Below are 17763 nucleotides of genomic sequence, written 5' to 3'. Positions count from 1 at the left end.
ATCGATAATTATTACTGGAACGATTCTGGTGGAGGTGGCAACATGAGTACTTACACGAACTGAGGACCGCTCATTGGCAAAGTGTTTCAAGTTCTTCGGCATTGCAGGTCGACGCATTGGTTCTCTTGAAAGAAGAAAACATGCCGAGGGGACTTTGGAATATGTGTCGTGTGGTTCACAGATTTCCTGGTAGAGACGGTAGAGTCCATTCCTGTGTTGTAAAACTTCCTAATGGTTCAACTTTGAGGCGTGCTGTTCAACATTTGTTCCCGTTAGAAATTGTGTAACAATGAGCTAGCTCATTGTGGGGAGAGAGTGTTACATAATTTAAACCGTATCGTGTCTTCATATTCTCTTTGTGATGTCTACTGTACAAACGAAAGGGAAGTTAAGAACAAAGCATGTAAGAACAATCGTCATTGCAACGTAAAAGGGGAAGAAGAATGAACTCGTGGTGGCTAATAGGATAAACGAATGTTCAACATTTTCACGTAAGCATCGTCGTTTCTACCTCAAAGTTTGTACAGGATCTGCCGCATAACTGTTAGCGTGTTCTGCAAGGTAGCTTCCCATTCCTGTTATGAGTATGTTTGAGACCCGTCAATCTTTGTCCGAATTTCAGGTATGGGCCCGCTTGCACGAAACCCTTTTAAGTGCAACACTTAACCAGTGCTGCACTAATGCATTAGTGCACTAGGTTTAGGGATGCACTTAAACTGATAACAATTGGCTTGCACGAACACTTCGACGAACGCCCTATATCAAGTGTTCTACAGTGGATCTTGGCTACGAGCAGTAGCAGTTTTCGGAGGGCTCTCATTGGTAGAAAGAGGACTTCCGGAGTTCATCCCAGGAAGTCGTGCGTCACTGCATGTTTGGACCAACCACGGATTGTGGGAAGTCATCTGCTTCTGCCGTCGCACGTAAACAGTTTGTAGAACCCAAATAAGAAATTGTGATATCATTGTAGCTGCAACAACGCATTAGATCACTTGTTGCGTACTTTCGTGAAATAAAATGAAGCATGTGGGCCAAAGTATGTCTCGTATCGCTCGATGATATAGAAATTATCTCCGCCGGTAGTGCCGGTGACAGGCACCTCGCGCGGCGATCACTTTGAGAGATGTTGCTAACGAAAAGCACAAAACGTACAGTACCCACAGCATAAAAAAATGAAATGTTTTTAGTATTGCGTGGAAAATGCGTACTTCTGAAGTGTCCTGTATGCTGTATTGGTATTGCGAGATGCAGTTGGTGCCGACGACGAATCCTCGCTGCACCGGTTCATGGCAGCTGACATGTTAGTCTTAAGCTTTAGTGCGGCAGTTTAGGGTGCTCCAGGGACCCTTGGTCGGCTCCCTAGTTTGCGCGGAGCAAGCGCCGCCACTTTAGTGCTCTAAAAGTTTCGTGCAAGCCACTTAAAGCTCCAGCACTACACTAATTTGAATACTCGTTAAGTGTTACACTAAATACGTGTCGTGCAAGCGGGCCCATGAAGTCAGTTGTACAAAAATAAACGACGAAAAACTCTGAATTTAATAAACTCCGAAAGCGCTTTCCGAATATGACAAATAATAAACTCTGAAAACCCGAAGCCCTAGTCATACCTTACGGCGTGGGTGTGGATTCCTTTAACTTTAATCACGCACCGCTTATGCAGGCATTTCCATGCAGAAACCTTGGAACGAAAAAGCAGGAAACGTGGAAAACTAATTTGCACATTCTCTTTTGTTCACTGTATACAGTATTTAACAGCAGGTTCTCATGCGAATTGCATTTAAGGTAAGCCGTTCATCTCCTTTTCCGCCTTCTTCGTATCTGTGTTAGGAAACCATTTCCTTATGTTGAGTGCTGAGGCGGTACATTTCGAAATCGTGAATCGTTCAGGAAGCAAATCACTGCTCCTTTTACGAGACGAAGTGTGTGAAGACCAAAATCAATCAATCAATACATTTCCAACTTTGGATTCGCCGGTGCCGGTTGGCTTTCGGTGGCCCAGATGGTGGAAGCATGGCTATCTTCCAGGCAGTGAGAGCCTGTTGCGTGCACGCATCATCCGTGAGCAGTCATTGTACGGGCTTGTGGAGTGCTCTCGCCGCTGGCTTACCCTGACTCGGCTCTTTGATCACGATTAAGGTGAGTGGATCATCAAGTTCTGCTAAGCACACTAGGACTGTAGTGCCCTCCATGGCGACTCTTACGGAGTTTCAGGATCGTTCGCATAGTATGGCAAGTATGAAAAATTTAAGGGACGGTTACGCAATTGTAAAGCGATTTTCAGCGTCAGCTGCCTGTGAATCAATGTTTAATGGTTCTTATAATACAATGGTTGAAATGGTTCATCATCATACGATATATATCGGCCAATGCGATCGTACCTTCGTAATGTCACTCCTCGCATCACATGTTGTGTTGCCACCAATCCAGTCTCTCCGCTCTTTCCGGTCTTTCAACGCATGTTTTCGCACACTGGATGTGTTGGATGAACCTATTCTTTTCTCAAATGTTTTATCTTACGAGTATGAGTAATACCTGTGCCACATGGGCAGAACAAATGACATTATCGTCTTGCGCCGTTCCAGTCCCGAATGGCATTATCCGCGAAGATCGTGCCTCACGTCAGTTTGTAATGACATTAAACCCCATGATGTCGAAGCCGGCCTGTCACACGGCAAATCGAATGTCATTCGCTTGTATTGCACCGGGCTACACGAAGAAAAGAATGCCAATCGCAAATGGTGTGACTGACGATGATTAAAACACCAGAGCCGGACATATGAAGCGATATGCAGGTACATTCGCCATATTTTCGTTTCTTTTTCTCGAAACCAGCGAAGCGTTACATTATTTCACAGAATCGTTACGTATTAGACGACGCCCAGATGGCTAAGTATCACAAGCCAAGACAAGTAAGAAGCCTATGTGCGATGTGTCTATCGCACGGGCGTGGGAATAGACTCGGAACGAGGGTAGTTCTCCGAAAAATAGTGTTAAGCTTTCCTTCCTTCGTATCAAAAGTTATTAAATTCGTGATAAGATATTAGAGTGCAACTTTTCATTCGTGTTTAGTTACTCCTAACGGTTTATCGTTGTTGTTTTTGCTACCTCTCTACTCATGAGGGTACGCAGTCGGTGCGAGAAGGAAAAGCGAATGAGTTCGCACGTACTGCAATTTGGTTTCACCGTGTGACACGGAACGAATGTCAGTCGCTGAGAATGATATTCAATTTCCCGTGTGACAGGGCTATTAAAAGGGCTAAAAATCGGGCTATTCGGTGGTTTATACTTTAAAGTCGATAAAAAAAAAAAACGTCAAAGATAAAAAAAGTCCTGTTCGTCAGTTGTGCTGTATGTTTGTGTCGTGCTTTTTGTTTGTTCCCCGGCACGGTTTTTTTTTATCGATTTTAAAGGGGTATTAAACCGCTTGTATTGCTGGTTGGATTACACTCTGCGGGGGTCACAAGACGCACGTTTTCAGCTGACGCTCTAAAATGTCACCCGCGTCCAGATTTCGAACTATAGCTCACGCGCAAATTGAGATAGGCACGTGAAATTCTAATACATGATAGAGTAACAAAAATTCTATCGTTCAACGTCAAGATCGCGTTTATGGACGGCTTGACGGCCAAGGCTTTGTGGCTTTGTGGCTTGGCGGTTCACAATAAGCGTAGCACGTCAATGGCGGTCGACGAGGCCAAAGTCAGGGGCATTTCTAATCTGCGTGGTTTCATCTACTTACAGCAAGAAGCGAGCAAGAAATGGCAATTCAGCGTATTGGGAATTTCCGTTATACGACGAGTCTCGATCGCTTGGATTGCACTCTGCGGGGATCACGTGACGAGCGTTTTCTGCGCACGCGATCTCGGGTGGGTCTTCCTCAGACTTGTACAGTAACTTGAGTAGAGTATTTAAGTTACATATATTAAATACCTTTGCGAGTAACTTGGTATTTTGCAAATACTTCCAAAGGTCAGTATTTAGCAATCTAACTTCATTACTTTTTGAATAACTTGTGCTCATTTTTCTAGTTACTTTGAAGAGACTTCGCTGTGCGTGACACGGAGGTCGAGCGAAAGATTCTCTTTTGTAAATAAGCTACAAAAGGGGCCGGTTTGTACATGACCGAAGATATGACGACAGGGGAATACGAAGGCAAACACGGTGAATGTCGTTATTCTTTCTCTTCGTTCTTCGTTCGTATTCGACTATTCGTCTTCATTCTCTTTTGTCTCGGACATCCACGTCCCTCTTGGGAAGGGGTAGCGTGCAGCGCCTCGGGTTTGGCAGAATGCATGAGGCGATCTGTTGTTCTGAAGGGTATGTGGGTAAACCATTGACCCCTGTCAGGCAGAGTAGAATACGCGTGCCGAAAGCCGTAGAAGGGGGACGTAAAATAATAATAACTCTTTAGTAACTCTCTATGAGTGTACAGCAGAGGCCTCAAACTCGAATAGAGTCACGCGCCGCATTGACCTTAGACCACGTCACCAAGGACCACACAGGGAAGAAATGACGGTAATTACCCTAATATACTGCAAAATAACCTTATAAAAAAAATTGCAGACGATCACGGAAGGTGTTGCGATTTTTAGCGGCAGCTGTAATTGACTTTTGATGACGCTAACGAAACGCCTAGCATTGCTGCTAAATGTCGCAACACGGTCGTAACGGTCTGCAAATTTGTTTGTAAAATGTTTGTTATATGTTTGCAGAAAGGTTATTAATTGCTGGAAGGGAACTCCGAGATAAGGAAGGGGGGGCGTACATAGGACAACAGCGTCAGTTCGTGGTACGTCCTTTCCTTGTCTGGGGGACTAGCTTTTGCCTCCACAGCCCACCAAGCACTTGGTGAAATAAACTATCTTTGGCTAGCTTTGGCTCTCTTTGCATTATGCCACTCTTTTGCTCTTTATTATTCTATCATGGTGTTTCAATGTCAAGTCATTGAGTGTCAATGAGCCTGCCGTTCTTTTTGATTATTCCCATTTTGTTATCTGGTTTGCCATATTCTGCCGGGTCTGTCCCAGAAGCACTTATTAGGTCCCACGACACTGTATAATTTGATGTTATATGTTGGAAATAAAATTAATTGAATTGAGTTATTATTATTATTATTATTATTTACAACCAGCTACCCTGCACCTTAGCTCTCCCTCAACGTTATTTAAGACTGATCCCTTAATGCAGCATTGACTTCCGCCGTGCATGAGGGCATGATGGAGTCGCCGGATCCACACCTGACGTGGCGTCACAAAGCTCACCCCCGTTTGTTTATTATCACGGCACCGGTTCAGTAGAGAGGTTTAGAAGGATTAGAAGATATTTAGCAGATTCGAAGGTCTTTACGATTACGGTTCCGAAAATATGGTACGCCAAGCACCTGATCCCTTTGAAGTGGCTCCCATCAAGTTGCTGATCTTGTATTTGAAAGCTTTCGTTTTGTATTTGTTTTGTACACGTGGAAAGCTTCCCATGTGCTAAAACTCCCTAATGTGTGCTTCCTTTTGATTTCCCTACACCGCACTTAATGTCACTGGATGTAGTAAAATAACGCCACGCGGAGGCACCGCGGAGTGCTACATGTGCTCCACCGCCGTGAGGCGGCTCAATGCGGCGATGTATTTCCTTCGTGCTGCGCTTGCTTCGAATAACGTAATACTGCTGTCTTCGATATGCATTGACGTGCGAATGCACATGTCCACGTATCGCGACTAAGTTATGTGCTTTTGTAATGTATGTATTTTTTAAGAAAACGTATCCTAAATCGTCATCCATGAACACAGTTCATGAAGAAAAATAATGCTTTGTTAGTACAAGCACGCCTTACTGTTAAGGGATCAGGATGCTAAAGAAACTGTGAGCCGCCTTGTCATATTGCGACATTTTTTGCGACATTATTTGTTTCCGTAATTTCTATGGTCCATTTCTGACGTTGACTGGTTAGTTCACCCGGACGTTAGTTGACCCGCGTGTCATTCTTCAAATGTACCTTCCATATTTGTCGTGCCATCCGTCATACTATTCGCTGGGAATTGTGAAACTGTCGTTGCAGCTCCCCAATTTTCACATGGGAGCCGACTACTACGTCGAGCGAAAAGCAAGCATTAAGGCGGCTACTTCCCTCTCCACGTTTTGACCGGATCGACACCGGCACTTTTCCTTGAAACGCCGCTTCAAAGGCTAACGCATTAAAACCGGGTCAGGGCTTGGCTGACATTTCCTCTTTCTATTAAACATATGCCCCCCGGGGCAGGCTATCGGATAGTAATTTTGAAAAGCAATTGTTCCTGTAAGCTAGTAAAGCTTTATGGTAATGCAGTTTTCAACTTCACGGCCTTCGTATATTTCTTTGATAGCGAATTCGAACTGTGACGTCAAAGTATCTTGAAAGTAAAGAGTTACCTATAAGAGTACTTAATACTCTATCTTAGATACTTTTCAAAATTGGGTATTTATAGTACTCTACCCAGTTACTTTTTGCCCGGAACTCAGTAACTTAACTTGAATACTTTTTGTGAATATCTCGTACAAGCCTGCCCTTAACAGCTGACGCTGTAAAAGCAGTCTCCTCTTGGGAGCGTTGTTTTCTGGTATGTAAAGCGGTAACCGCATACGACGAATTCTCGACCGAAAACCGGCCACCGTCACCGTTTCTCCGGTAAGCCGACGCGAGCAATGGGAACTTCACCGATTTCTCGACGACAGCGGCGGACAGAAAAACCCGGCGAAGAGCGGAAGCGGTCGCTTGACGGCAGCCAATAGAACCGCTCCACGCGCTATCTTCCATAAGCGGCCGTGGCGGGCATTTCGGGTGCCCGTACGACCAACCTGGGAACTGGGAGGCATGCTGTCGCCCGCCCGCTGCTGTCTGAGGGCGCCTTTGTAGCGCTTGCTTCGCGAATATGCTTTGATCGCAAGAATGTCTTCTGTGTCTTACTATGTATAACATTTCTATATGTAGCGAAGTATTTATCAATGAAGTCAAAATTTAACACGGACTAACGAAACGCGCGCCAGGGCGCCACCGTCCGCCGCAGTGGAAATCTGTGCATGCGGTTCGTCCCGCCGTTTTTCCGTGAGTTGTCGTGCTGGTGGGAAAGCTGGCCATTTTTCCGTCGAGAAATCGTCGTATGGGGTTACCGCTTAAAGGTATGCAATCGCCGGTTTTCTGGTATGCAATCGCCGCATACGACGCTTTCTCGACGAAAAAGCGTGGACGGCTCGACGGTTTTTCGCTGGGCTCCGAAAACAATAGGCGCAAACCTGTTTCGCCGACGTCTGTGGTGAGCAGATCTCGACGGTTGACGCCGGAGGTGGCGCGTCTTTCGTGGGTGTCTTGCCGGAAGCTGCCGCCCGCACAGCGGCACAGCTAGCTATCATGGCGTACGACTGTGTGCACCGGGCGTTGCATTTACCATTTCCTGTGTACAAAACGAAACAGACAAGGGAGACAGCGTATGAACTGAAATTGAGGAAGCAGGAACACTCCTCCTGTGCAACGAAAAAAAAGGCAAGTCGTCCCAGTTGCAGATTGTTGCGATGATTGTTTCCGCAGGAGACAACAGACGAGAGCGTCACTCGGGGAATGCGTGTTTAATTACTCAACAAGCCATTGAAGTAATTGTAACAAGCCATTGAAGTAATTGGCGAATCTGTACCGAGCATGATGTCTCCTAACGTATTGCTGCTTGCTATTCAGGTGGTGTCACTATCTTCGGCATCTGAGCTTCACATGTATGAAACGTGCGACCTTGATCCGACATCCGCCTTCACATGTGTTAGTTGTGACTTTACGGCACACGTAATACCGGAAGAGGAACCATTGCCGCTGTGGTCTACGTCACCAACCCTGCCTATATCTTCGACTGCAACTCTGCATTTCGCCAGTGGGCTTGGCGAATCTGTACCGAGCATGATGTCTCCTAACGTATTGCTGCTTGCTATTCAGGTAGGGAAAAAAAGCTCGTACTGTATCAGATCTAACGATGTCACGTTATTAGTTGTGCCAAGCCCACAGTGCCTTCTTAGTATATCATGCGATATTGTTGATCTTGTGTTCGCACACAATTCTTTGTTGAATACTTTATTGATGCTGTGTGGCGATATCGAGTCGAACCCTGGGCCTAGTGATGCACTTGAAAAAAAGCTCAATGATATTTTGAAGGGCCAGGCCGACACAAATAGGACATTAAACGATATTAGACGTGATCAACGTTCGCTGCAGAAAACGGTGGACGAAAACTGTGAACAATTTAAAGTTTTCGCAGCCAGGTTAGCTAACATGGAATCCCTTTTTTCTGACTTTTCTGATATGAAACGCTCCGTGGGAGTCCTTCAAAACACAGTTACTGAGCTTGCGTCAAAAATAGACGACCTTGAAAACAGGGCAAGGCGTAATAATCTCATCATCAATGGCCTAGAAGAAGGGGATGGTGAAACCAACGATAAGTTGCTAGAACTTGTTGAAAGCTCAGTATTTCAGAAGATTGGTGTCATTGTCCAATCTGTTGAACGTATTCACAGACTGGGGCCCAAGCGTTCTCCCTTATAAAAAAAAAATCTATTTTCTACAGAATTTCTATAGGAAACTCTAGATAGAGCGCATAAGAAATAGATTAAAACTTGTATCTACTCCGAATGGAGTTTCTATGAATAAATGGGAATACTATTGGATAGAAAATAGATAAAGCATTTATATATACATTGAAAACAAAGTAGTTAGACATAGGATAGAAAGTTGCCCCATTTTTCTATACTGATTGTATTCATGTAGGATATAAAGTTGCCCCATTTTTCTACACAGATTGTGTTCATGTAGGACACAAAGTTGCCTCATTTTTCTATACTGACTGTATCTATGTACTATTTGAAGTGGACTTTAGTGTCAATAGATGGTGCGTTACGAAACGGGTTACGAAAGAATTTTGAAGAGGGAGCCGATGGCAGTAGCTCGATAATCTTCTTCTGTATTGCAAAAACCAGGAACTTTCCATTTATTTTTGTATTGCCAACTGTAGGATGGGACAAGCATAAGCTTCCCCACATCACGGTTCAAAAATAGTACTGCTCTCGCCCTAAAAACGAAGAGCAGGCGAAGACGGCCGTTTCGAGCTTTCCATTTATTTCACCGCCACATCCCACCCACTGCGTGCCATCCCACTCCTAACCACAAAAAAAGAAAAGAAAAAAAGAAACCAAAAAGAAACCGAAGAAATACGTAAAATAAACAAAAACGCTTGCACACGCCTGCGACGTGTCTGCAGAGGAACAGATACTGGTAAAACACGCAACGAAATGACTAGGCCACATGTGGAGCTGTCTTAGCTCGAGATGCAACCACACGGGTGAGGAGAGCACGCATAGATTGTTATTTCGGTAGCGAATAACAACCACTACAAATATTTCCTCCAACTGGTTAGTATATTACTGCATTAAGGACTGTGTTTCTTACTCAAATTACTCGAACTAACCCAGCACAATCTCCACACCAAATTAATGTGGTGCTGCACGTTGAGCATGCATGGAGCCAGCCCCGTACTATACGATTAGCTACATGCCATCAGTGAGTTACACTTGGTTTAAACGATAGTATAGACAGTTGAAATAGGTACAAAAATGGCACTTCCGCCCTGGTTTACACATACACTTTTTATACCTTTTCTTCTGACAGTGTAGAAGTAGCAGTTCGTCAAGTGCAACATTAAAAAGTAATAAACGGTAAATGTTGCCTGAAGTGATAAGTCACAATATTGCTATTAGCATTTGTATCTATGCCCATACATGCACAAATCACGTGTATTAGTTGTTCTTCAAATGTACAGCAAAAACAAGTAACACATGTCCGTAAATAAGACCTTTCGGCGCCTAGTATTAGCTCTATAGAGACTGTATAGAAAATGTATACATTCTAGTTCCTGAATCCTGTATAGAATGTGTATAGAGTTTAGCAGTTAAAAACCCTATACAGCTTTTATCTATTTCCTATGCACAAAATTGACACTAGATACGATAAACAGATTATGTATAGGTCCTGTATAGAAACTAGAAAATCATTCTTATTGCCTGCGTGCCGGCTGCTTTTTCCGTCGGCACAGGGTGCGGGCCATCACCGCTCCTGTGGCTATGGGCGACCGGCACTCGGTGTCGGGATAGGTGGCGGTGGTTTTCTCACCGGTAGCGGGATTTTGAACACCGTGGGAGTATTACTAGGATTTATATTGACACGGTTTATTTCGGCACGATTTATTTCGGAACGATTTATTTTGGACGGTTTATTTCGGTCACCACCCGAGGGGAGCACGCATAGATTGTTATTTCAGTAGCGAATAACAGTCAGTAAAAACATTTCCTCCAACTGTTAATATATTACTGCATTAAGGACTGTGTTTATTATTCAAATTACTCGAACTAGACCAGCACAATCTCCACAACAAATTAATGAGCCAGCCCCGTACTATACGATTAGCTACTGCGATCAGTGAGTTACACTTGGTTTAAACGATGGTATAGACAGTTGAAATAGGTACAAAAATGGTACTTCCGCCGTCGTTTACCTTTTTTTATACATACGCTTTTTATACCTTTTCCCCTGACAGTGTAGAAGCAGCAGTTCTTCAAGTGCAACATTAAAAAGTACTAAACGGCAAATGTTCACGTTGTCTGAAGTGATAAGTCAAATATTGCTATTAGCACTTGTATCCATGTTCATACATGCACACATCACATGTATTAGTTGTTCTTCAAATGTACATAAAAAAAAAGTAGCACATGTTCGTAAATAAGATCTTTCGGGACAGCTATAGTAATAGCTCTATAGAGACTGTATAGAAAATGTATACATTCTAGAGTCTGAATCCTGTATAGAAACTGTATAGAGTTTACAAGTTAAAAACCCTATACAGCTTCTATCTATTTCCTATGCACAAGATTGACACTAGACACGATAGATAGATTCTCTATAGGTCTTGTATAGAAACTAGAAAATCATTTTCATAAGGGCTGGTACTAGACCAGTTATCTTCAGACTGTATGACTTTAGAGAAAAGGCATCAATTTTGCGAAACTGTAACAAGTTAAAAGGGTCAACTATTTCAGTTAGCGAAGACTTTTCGAAAAAGGTCCAACACGTACGCAAGCTACTGTGGAACAGCTGTCTTGATGACAGGAAAAATGGTGCAAAAGCGCGCCTTGTCTACGACAAGTTGTATCTAAATGATAAGCCATACTGTTGGGACCTCATATCTGGATCACGCAGAGAGTATGTGGCAGCTAAGACGGCCTCCGTTGTTAATACGTCACGTGCTGACGCTGCCACCTCCCCTATTACAAATAAGGGTTCCTAATAAATCAGATGAAGGCATTTCTCTGTTTTACACAAATATTCGTAGTGTACGTGCTTGTGAGAAACGTGAGTGTCTCTTTAACTACATCAATGATTGCGAGGCTGATTTGGTTGCTCTCAGCGAAACTTGGCTATCACATGACATATCTAATGAAGAAATCTTTACTTATAGTGATGTGCCATATCATGTGTTTCGTTGTGATAGAGTTAACCGTATTGGTGGTGGTGTACTGATTGCTGCAAAAACTTGTCTTAAGCATCAGTTGATAACATTGTCTGTTATTGATCTCTAAATGATTTGGATCTGTCTCCATGGTGCATATAGTACGATTGTAGTCGGAGTTTGCTATCGCCCGCCATCTTCACCACCCTCCTTTATTCACTCCTTCCATGACGCTCTTTGTGAAGTAACTACCCGATTTCCCTCTTGTTTGTTATATGTAATAGGCGACTTTAACTTTCCTACCATTACTTGGGGATCACTGCCGTCCTCACACCCTCGAAGTTCTATTTGTGACGATTTCCTCAATGCTGTATCCACCTTTAATTTAACTCAGTTAATCTCAGAGCCAACCCGCTTTGGGTCATCTTGCTCGAGTACTCTCGACTTGCTCTTCAGTTCTCATCCGGACACTGTAAAGTCCGTTCAGGTCTTACCTGGCATTAGCGACCACTCCATGATTGTTGCGACAATTCATACACCCTTTGTTAAACAGCACACGGCTACCAAAACCATCACTTGCTATGCAAGAGCCAACTTTGAGGCCATTAACGCAGACCTCCGCACCTTTTCGGAAAGCTACCTTCCTGAATTTTCTTCGAGGTCCCTAGAGGAGAACTGGTCCCTTCTGAAGAATGAGTTCAACCGTCTTATCGATCTGTATATACCACGCATTTCAATTCCTGTCTCTAGTAATACGCCATGGTTCAATCGTGAGCTTAGGCGTCTCCGTAATAAGAAAAAGCGCCTATTTCGCAGAGCCCGTAGGACAAGCGACCCCATGCATTGGGCTTCTTACTATTCTACTGCTAATCAGTTCAAGCAGTCCTTGCTATTGGCAAAGACCGCTTTTTTTAGTTCAACCCTGCCTAGCCTCCTTCGTTCCAAACCCAAACGATTCTGGCATGCTGTTAAACCGAATGAGGACCGAACAGTAAATTTAGTTCTTGACGGAGTAAGTGTACCTGCTACCTTGTGTCCAGCTGTTCTGAACGACGGGTTCACAAAATCGTTTACTGTTTCTGACTATCTGGGGACACCACATATTAATGTTACATCCCCTGCTATCGTATTTCCTATGGATCCTCTGGCCCTTGATGTAATAGGCATTCATAAACTTATAGACAAATCAAAACTCTCGTCTAGTTGCGGGATCGATAACATTACAACCAACTTCTTGAAAAACACGAAGGATATATCTAGTGTTCTATTGTTTAAACTATTTTCGCATAGTTTGCTCTCTGGTAGAGTCCCGGACGACTGGAGGGTTGCGAAGGTGATTCCAGTTTACAAGTCAGGTAGCAAACACGACCCAGGTAACTACAGGCCCATTTCATTAACGCCAGTTCCTTGCAAGTTACTCGAGCACGTAGTTTACTCTAATCTCATTAAATTCCTTGAATCCAATTCATACTTCTCTAACGTACAACACGGTTTTCGCCGTGGTCTCTCATGCGAAACGCAACTAGCTTACTTCACCTATGACTTATTTTCATCTATACACGCTGGTTCCCAAATAGACGTCATATTCATTGACTTCCGCAAAGCCTTCGATAAAGTTCCTCATGAATTTATCAAGAATTTATCCTCAAGAATTTTTCCAAGAATTTTTTTTCCTCAAGAATTTGTTTCCTCAAGAATTTATCCAAATTTACTCGCATGGATTGGGGACTTTCTTCACAACAGAACTCAATTTGTCTATGCAAATAACACCACTTCCTCAATTACATCTGTCTTATCTGGAGTTCCACAAGGTTCTGTTCTCGGCCCACTTCTGTTCCTAATTTACATTAATGACTTACCGCATGCCATTTCATCAACCATTAGACTCTTCGCGGACGACTGTGTGATCTATCGTATAGTTACATCCCCCTCTGATAAATCTGCCTTGCAAAGTGATCTCCATGCCATTTCTTGCTGGTGTAACACTTGGCTTATGCCATTGAACATTAACAAGTGCAAACACATGTCATTATGTCGCACTAACCATACGCTCAACACTTATTCTCTAGATAATATCGTACTTGACAATGTAAGTTCATATAAATATTTGGGTGTTCATATAACTAACAACCTCACATGGGATCTTCACATTAATCATGTATGCTTGAAATCTAACCAGATGCTAGGCTTCATCAAACGTAACTACTCCAAATCACCTATCGAACTGAAGCTTCAACTCTACACCACACTAGTTCGCTCTAAAATTGAATACGCGGCGTCTATTTGGGATCCTTACCAGGATCACGTCATTCGGAAATTAGAATCTGTACAGAACAGGGCTGTTCGCTTCATTTTTTCTGATTACTCACGTCATTCCAGCGTCAGCGAGCTCAAATGTCGCGCCTCTCTACCACCTCTTTCTCTACGCCGTAAACTCTCTCGTCTGTTGCTGTTTCATAAAATCTACTATAATGACACTCTTCCCAGGTATTCTCTTTTTTCTCCTCCTCACCATATATCTAGGTACTTGGATCATCCTGAGAAAGTCCTCATTCCCTTTAGTCGAACTAATCATTTCCAGAACTCATTCGTTCCCAAGACAGCAAATGACTGGAATGACCTACCTGCGGCCATCGCAGTTGTCCGGGACTCAACAAGATTCCGTTCCTTACTGCACGACGTATTTTATGTGTAACTTTGTTTGTTTTTTTTGTTTTGTTTTTTTTTCATTTGCTTCCTTCCACTCCCCTCTGTAATTCCATGTGACTTGAGGGTAAATAAAGAAAGAAAGAAAGAAAGAAAGAAGCTTCCCATCCGTTCTTGGGCTCTCCGAGCTTGAGGCGCAGGAGGGGCCACCCAGTCGAGCAGAACACCTGGACGGGAGCCTGACAACAACAACAGGGGGGAGCCTCAAGCGTTACACGCTCCCTGTACCCTGAAAGAGCCTTATGTTCACTCGATATCACTGTTCTCGGATCCTTGTTGTGCTGCGACAAGCTTTTATAGTCAACCACCGCACATTCTTTTTGCAATCTCCTCGCCTCAACCTGTCCCCTTGATGTCAAATGAAGTAGTCATTTCTGGTTCTAAGTTCCTGTCATCTGATTTTTTGTCGTGTTTCCTCCGTCCTTGGGGGAGATAGCGTATAAATTACATGTATGCAGTATTTTGTTTTACATTGTACACCTTAAACCTTAGCTGTCCCTCGCCTACGGCCTACTTGTTAACTTTCGTGACTAAAAGCGCAGCAAGAAGCTCCGAAGGCCAAGCCGCCGAGCATCGCTGACGCCGCCCAAGGAACCGTCGAGAAATCGCCGTATGCTGGTGTACTCACTGGTTGTACGTCGAGCTGACGTCACGTCTGCGGAGTCGTGCGCTTTTCCGTCGAGGAAAACGACGTATGCGGGTCCCGCTTAAGATAGGGTTTCCGCCAGTATAATGGGGGCTACCTCCATAGGTAGCTCTCCTGCTTGATGACAAAACACAAAATCAAACAAGCACGTTCCACCTAGTTGCACACTCCGAATAGACTTCAAAACAACCTTCAGGCTTTTAAGGCCAGTCGGCAGAATAAAACACGATTCAGAAGTAGATACGCACTCAATAGTGAGACGATATTGCTGGGCCCGTTGCACAGAAACATAGTAACGACACCTTCGAACACGAAGACTAATATCAAGCATTACTTAGCGAGCGCTTACGCTTGGAGCTTTTAGTCGTAATCCCTCTCCTCTAGGGGGATCTAGCGTATTTCCGTTGGTGGGCGTCTTTGCTTCAGCGCTTTGCACGTTTCCGCGTTCGTTGCAAGGAAAAATTGTACTCGGATAGCTTTATCGTAAAACAGCTGTGTCGCGTAGAGTTCCGAAACGTCATGAAAACATGAAACGGTCGCAAAATGATGAAAAAAAAAAAAAGGAAGAATCGCTGTATTCTTTGGCGCATTGCCAAACACGAAGCGTGATAGCGTTGCAACATCAGCACCGTGATGTCAGCCACTTTAAAGGGATCAGGTGCTTGGCCTCTCATTAGTCCGAATCTTTATCGTTGATACCTTTCAATCTGCTATATCTCTTCTATTCCTTCCAATGCTTTTAAATATCCCTACTGAACCGCGATAGAGAAATCTTTCCAAGCAGCGTGACCCGACGCGGCTACACCGAGGCCCCAAAAGTGCGTTCAAGAAATGCTGTCGCACACTGTTATCTTCATTGTTGCCGGGTTAACCGTCGAGAACTTTCGGCTACGTTTTAACTAGCACACGGTGTAGCGCCGATTATATTTCTACGGGACTGTCCGCTCGCCCTGGGGACACCAAGCGCCTGTTTGTCTGTTTGTAGCCTTATTCTGCGTTTCTTTGTTTTGGTACGTGACGATCTTTAGTGCAAAAAACTATTGCGCTATTTACACTTGGGGTTGCACAAACAAGTTTGTGCTTATTCTGTTACAGGAACATTCTTACACGAAAGGCAGACGAAGGGGAAGCAATATAAGTCATACATTAAGCGTAAAAACAGATACCTAAAGCACCAGCGGCATAGTCGATTGGGTCAAGGCGTCCCGCTCGTTAGTGGTAGCCAAGGTCGTGCTGAAGACTGGGAGGTGGTGGGTTCGAATCCTACCACCGGCTGTGCTGTCTGCGGTTTTCCCTGGGTTTTCCGAAGACTTTCCAGACGAATGTCGGCACCATTCCCCTGAATTCGGCCCAGAACGCATAGTAACCCCCCTGTCCCCCACTCCTTCCTGCTGTCCTCTCTCCACATGTCCAGATCTGTACGCGGCTCGTAGCCACAGTTTACAATTCCCAAACGTCGTCACACCAGCACTGGACAGCTGCCTCGGCCTTCTTGGACCTCGTCAGCAGTGCGCAGGTGGGCAACGTTTGAGTGGGTGGCGTCCACTGATCTCGATTGTAAAAGGCTGGATCGCGGATGGGGAGCGCGAGCGTGAGGAAACCGGCCGCCATCTTACTGTACCCACAACAGTCGCCGCAGCGATCATGGCAACTTCTTGCAATTACGGTCGTACCAACCGTACTGGCAAGGATACAGGGCCTAAATTTCTACAGGTGAGTAATTCTTTATCAAGGAATAAATAGGCGTCCATTCTGTATATTTAGTTGACCATTATGAAGTGTTTTTTTTGTTCAAAACGAGCACCTGGATGCAGTTTGTTTGATCGCTCTTCCGAGGTTCAATCGAGCACACTTGCATGTTACCTGGTGGCAAATACAGTTTGAGTGCATAATGTGCTTGAAAGAACATGTTATAGTACACTGGTAGTGTTGTCATCAATATATGTGCGAGCACTCGAGTGCTTTTTTGCATGCATTGCTAGCATGGTACACGGTGTTCTCTACGGAAGCGAGTGCACATTCATTTCTTTGAATTACCTTCGCGCACAAGTTCGGTATTACGTCGTAACTAGACCAAGATTGTCACCTTTTTTCATGTATTGCTATTGTTTTGTGCCTTGGTTTGATTTGTGACACAGAATGCTACGTGACGGTGGTGTGGCGCGACTTGGGTAACGCCTTGTGTCTCACCTGTATCGTCAGCTTGTTACGATAATAATAATTTGTAGCGTGCCGTGCTATTTGTAGCAGTTTTTAAGGCAAAAGTGGTGTCTCGTCAATACAGGTTTCGTCATGTGGACTACCCAGTGAATAATCTGTGCAGTGTGATACGACTGGGTGTACAGATAAGTATCAAGTTCCTCATCCACTGGTTTCTACTTTACAGGAAGGAACCATCTCAGTGCACGCACTGTGGTTAGCCTCTCTCAAATTTGCACATTTTCATACATGTTGACATCAGAAACACACCTTAGGCTCCTTCAGCCAGCAATATAATAATTATAATTCTTTTTAGAAGAGTTCCCCATATTCTTTTTAGAATAGGTTTTAATCTTTTCAATTTTTAGAAGATACAGGGATTGTAAGCCATGTTTTAAACTGATGTTTTAACATTTGTCCAATGCATTTATTAAACAACATTCATTTTTAACTGGTTGCACCCAAACCAATGTTCTGATGTATTATTGCCTTTGTTGTCGATGCACCATAAAAATTGGAATAATCATCAATACAGGTTACTTCACAGCTGCCTCGACATACTCAAGAAATGGGTGCAGAACCTGCGTAATGCCCACAAACTTTGACTACCACAGCACCTCCAGAAAGTAAAAGCATATGTGTCACATATGATTTTTAAAGGCATTCACAGTATATAATACCTTGTGTGAACTGTTGTAGATCTAAGCA

At 43.9% G+C, this 17763-nt stretch overlaps 2 protein-coding genes and 1 long non-coding RNA gene across 3 annotated transcripts in view; 2 read left to right on the top strand and 1 right to left on the bottom strand.

The window, feature by feature from the left end:
• Positions 1–17763, bottom strand: part of LOC135383406 (atrial natriuretic peptide receptor 1-like) — a 283616-nt gene that overhangs the window by 190944 nt on the left and 74909 nt on the right. The window lies entirely within an intron of this gene.
• LOC135383404 (uncharacterized) lies at positions 446–3936 on the top strand. Its single transcript, XR_010419854.1, has 4 exons — positions 446–491; positions 1746–1782; positions 2000–2136; positions 3742–3936. It is a non-coding gene; the product is annotated as an uncharacterized LOC135383404 (long non-coding RNA).
• LOC135386414 (uncharacterized) lies at positions 8312–11342 on the top strand. Its single transcript, XM_064616328.1, has 2 exons — positions 8312–8513; positions 11014–11342. Exons 1-2 carry the CDS (start codon positions 8312–8314, stop codon positions 11340–11342), a joined length of 531 nt encoding a protein of 176 aa, XP_064472398.1.

This window comes from Ornithodoros turicata, chromosome 2 (genome assembly GCF_037126465.1).
Source record: "Ornithodoros turicata isolate Travis chromosome 2, ASM3712646v1, whole genome shotgun sequence".
In the NCBI taxonomy this organism is placed as follows: Eukaryota; Metazoa; Arthropoda; class Arachnida; order Ixodida; family Argasidae; genus Ornithodoros; species Ornithodoros turicata.
This window is presented reverse-complemented; position numbering and strand designations above follow the sequence as displayed.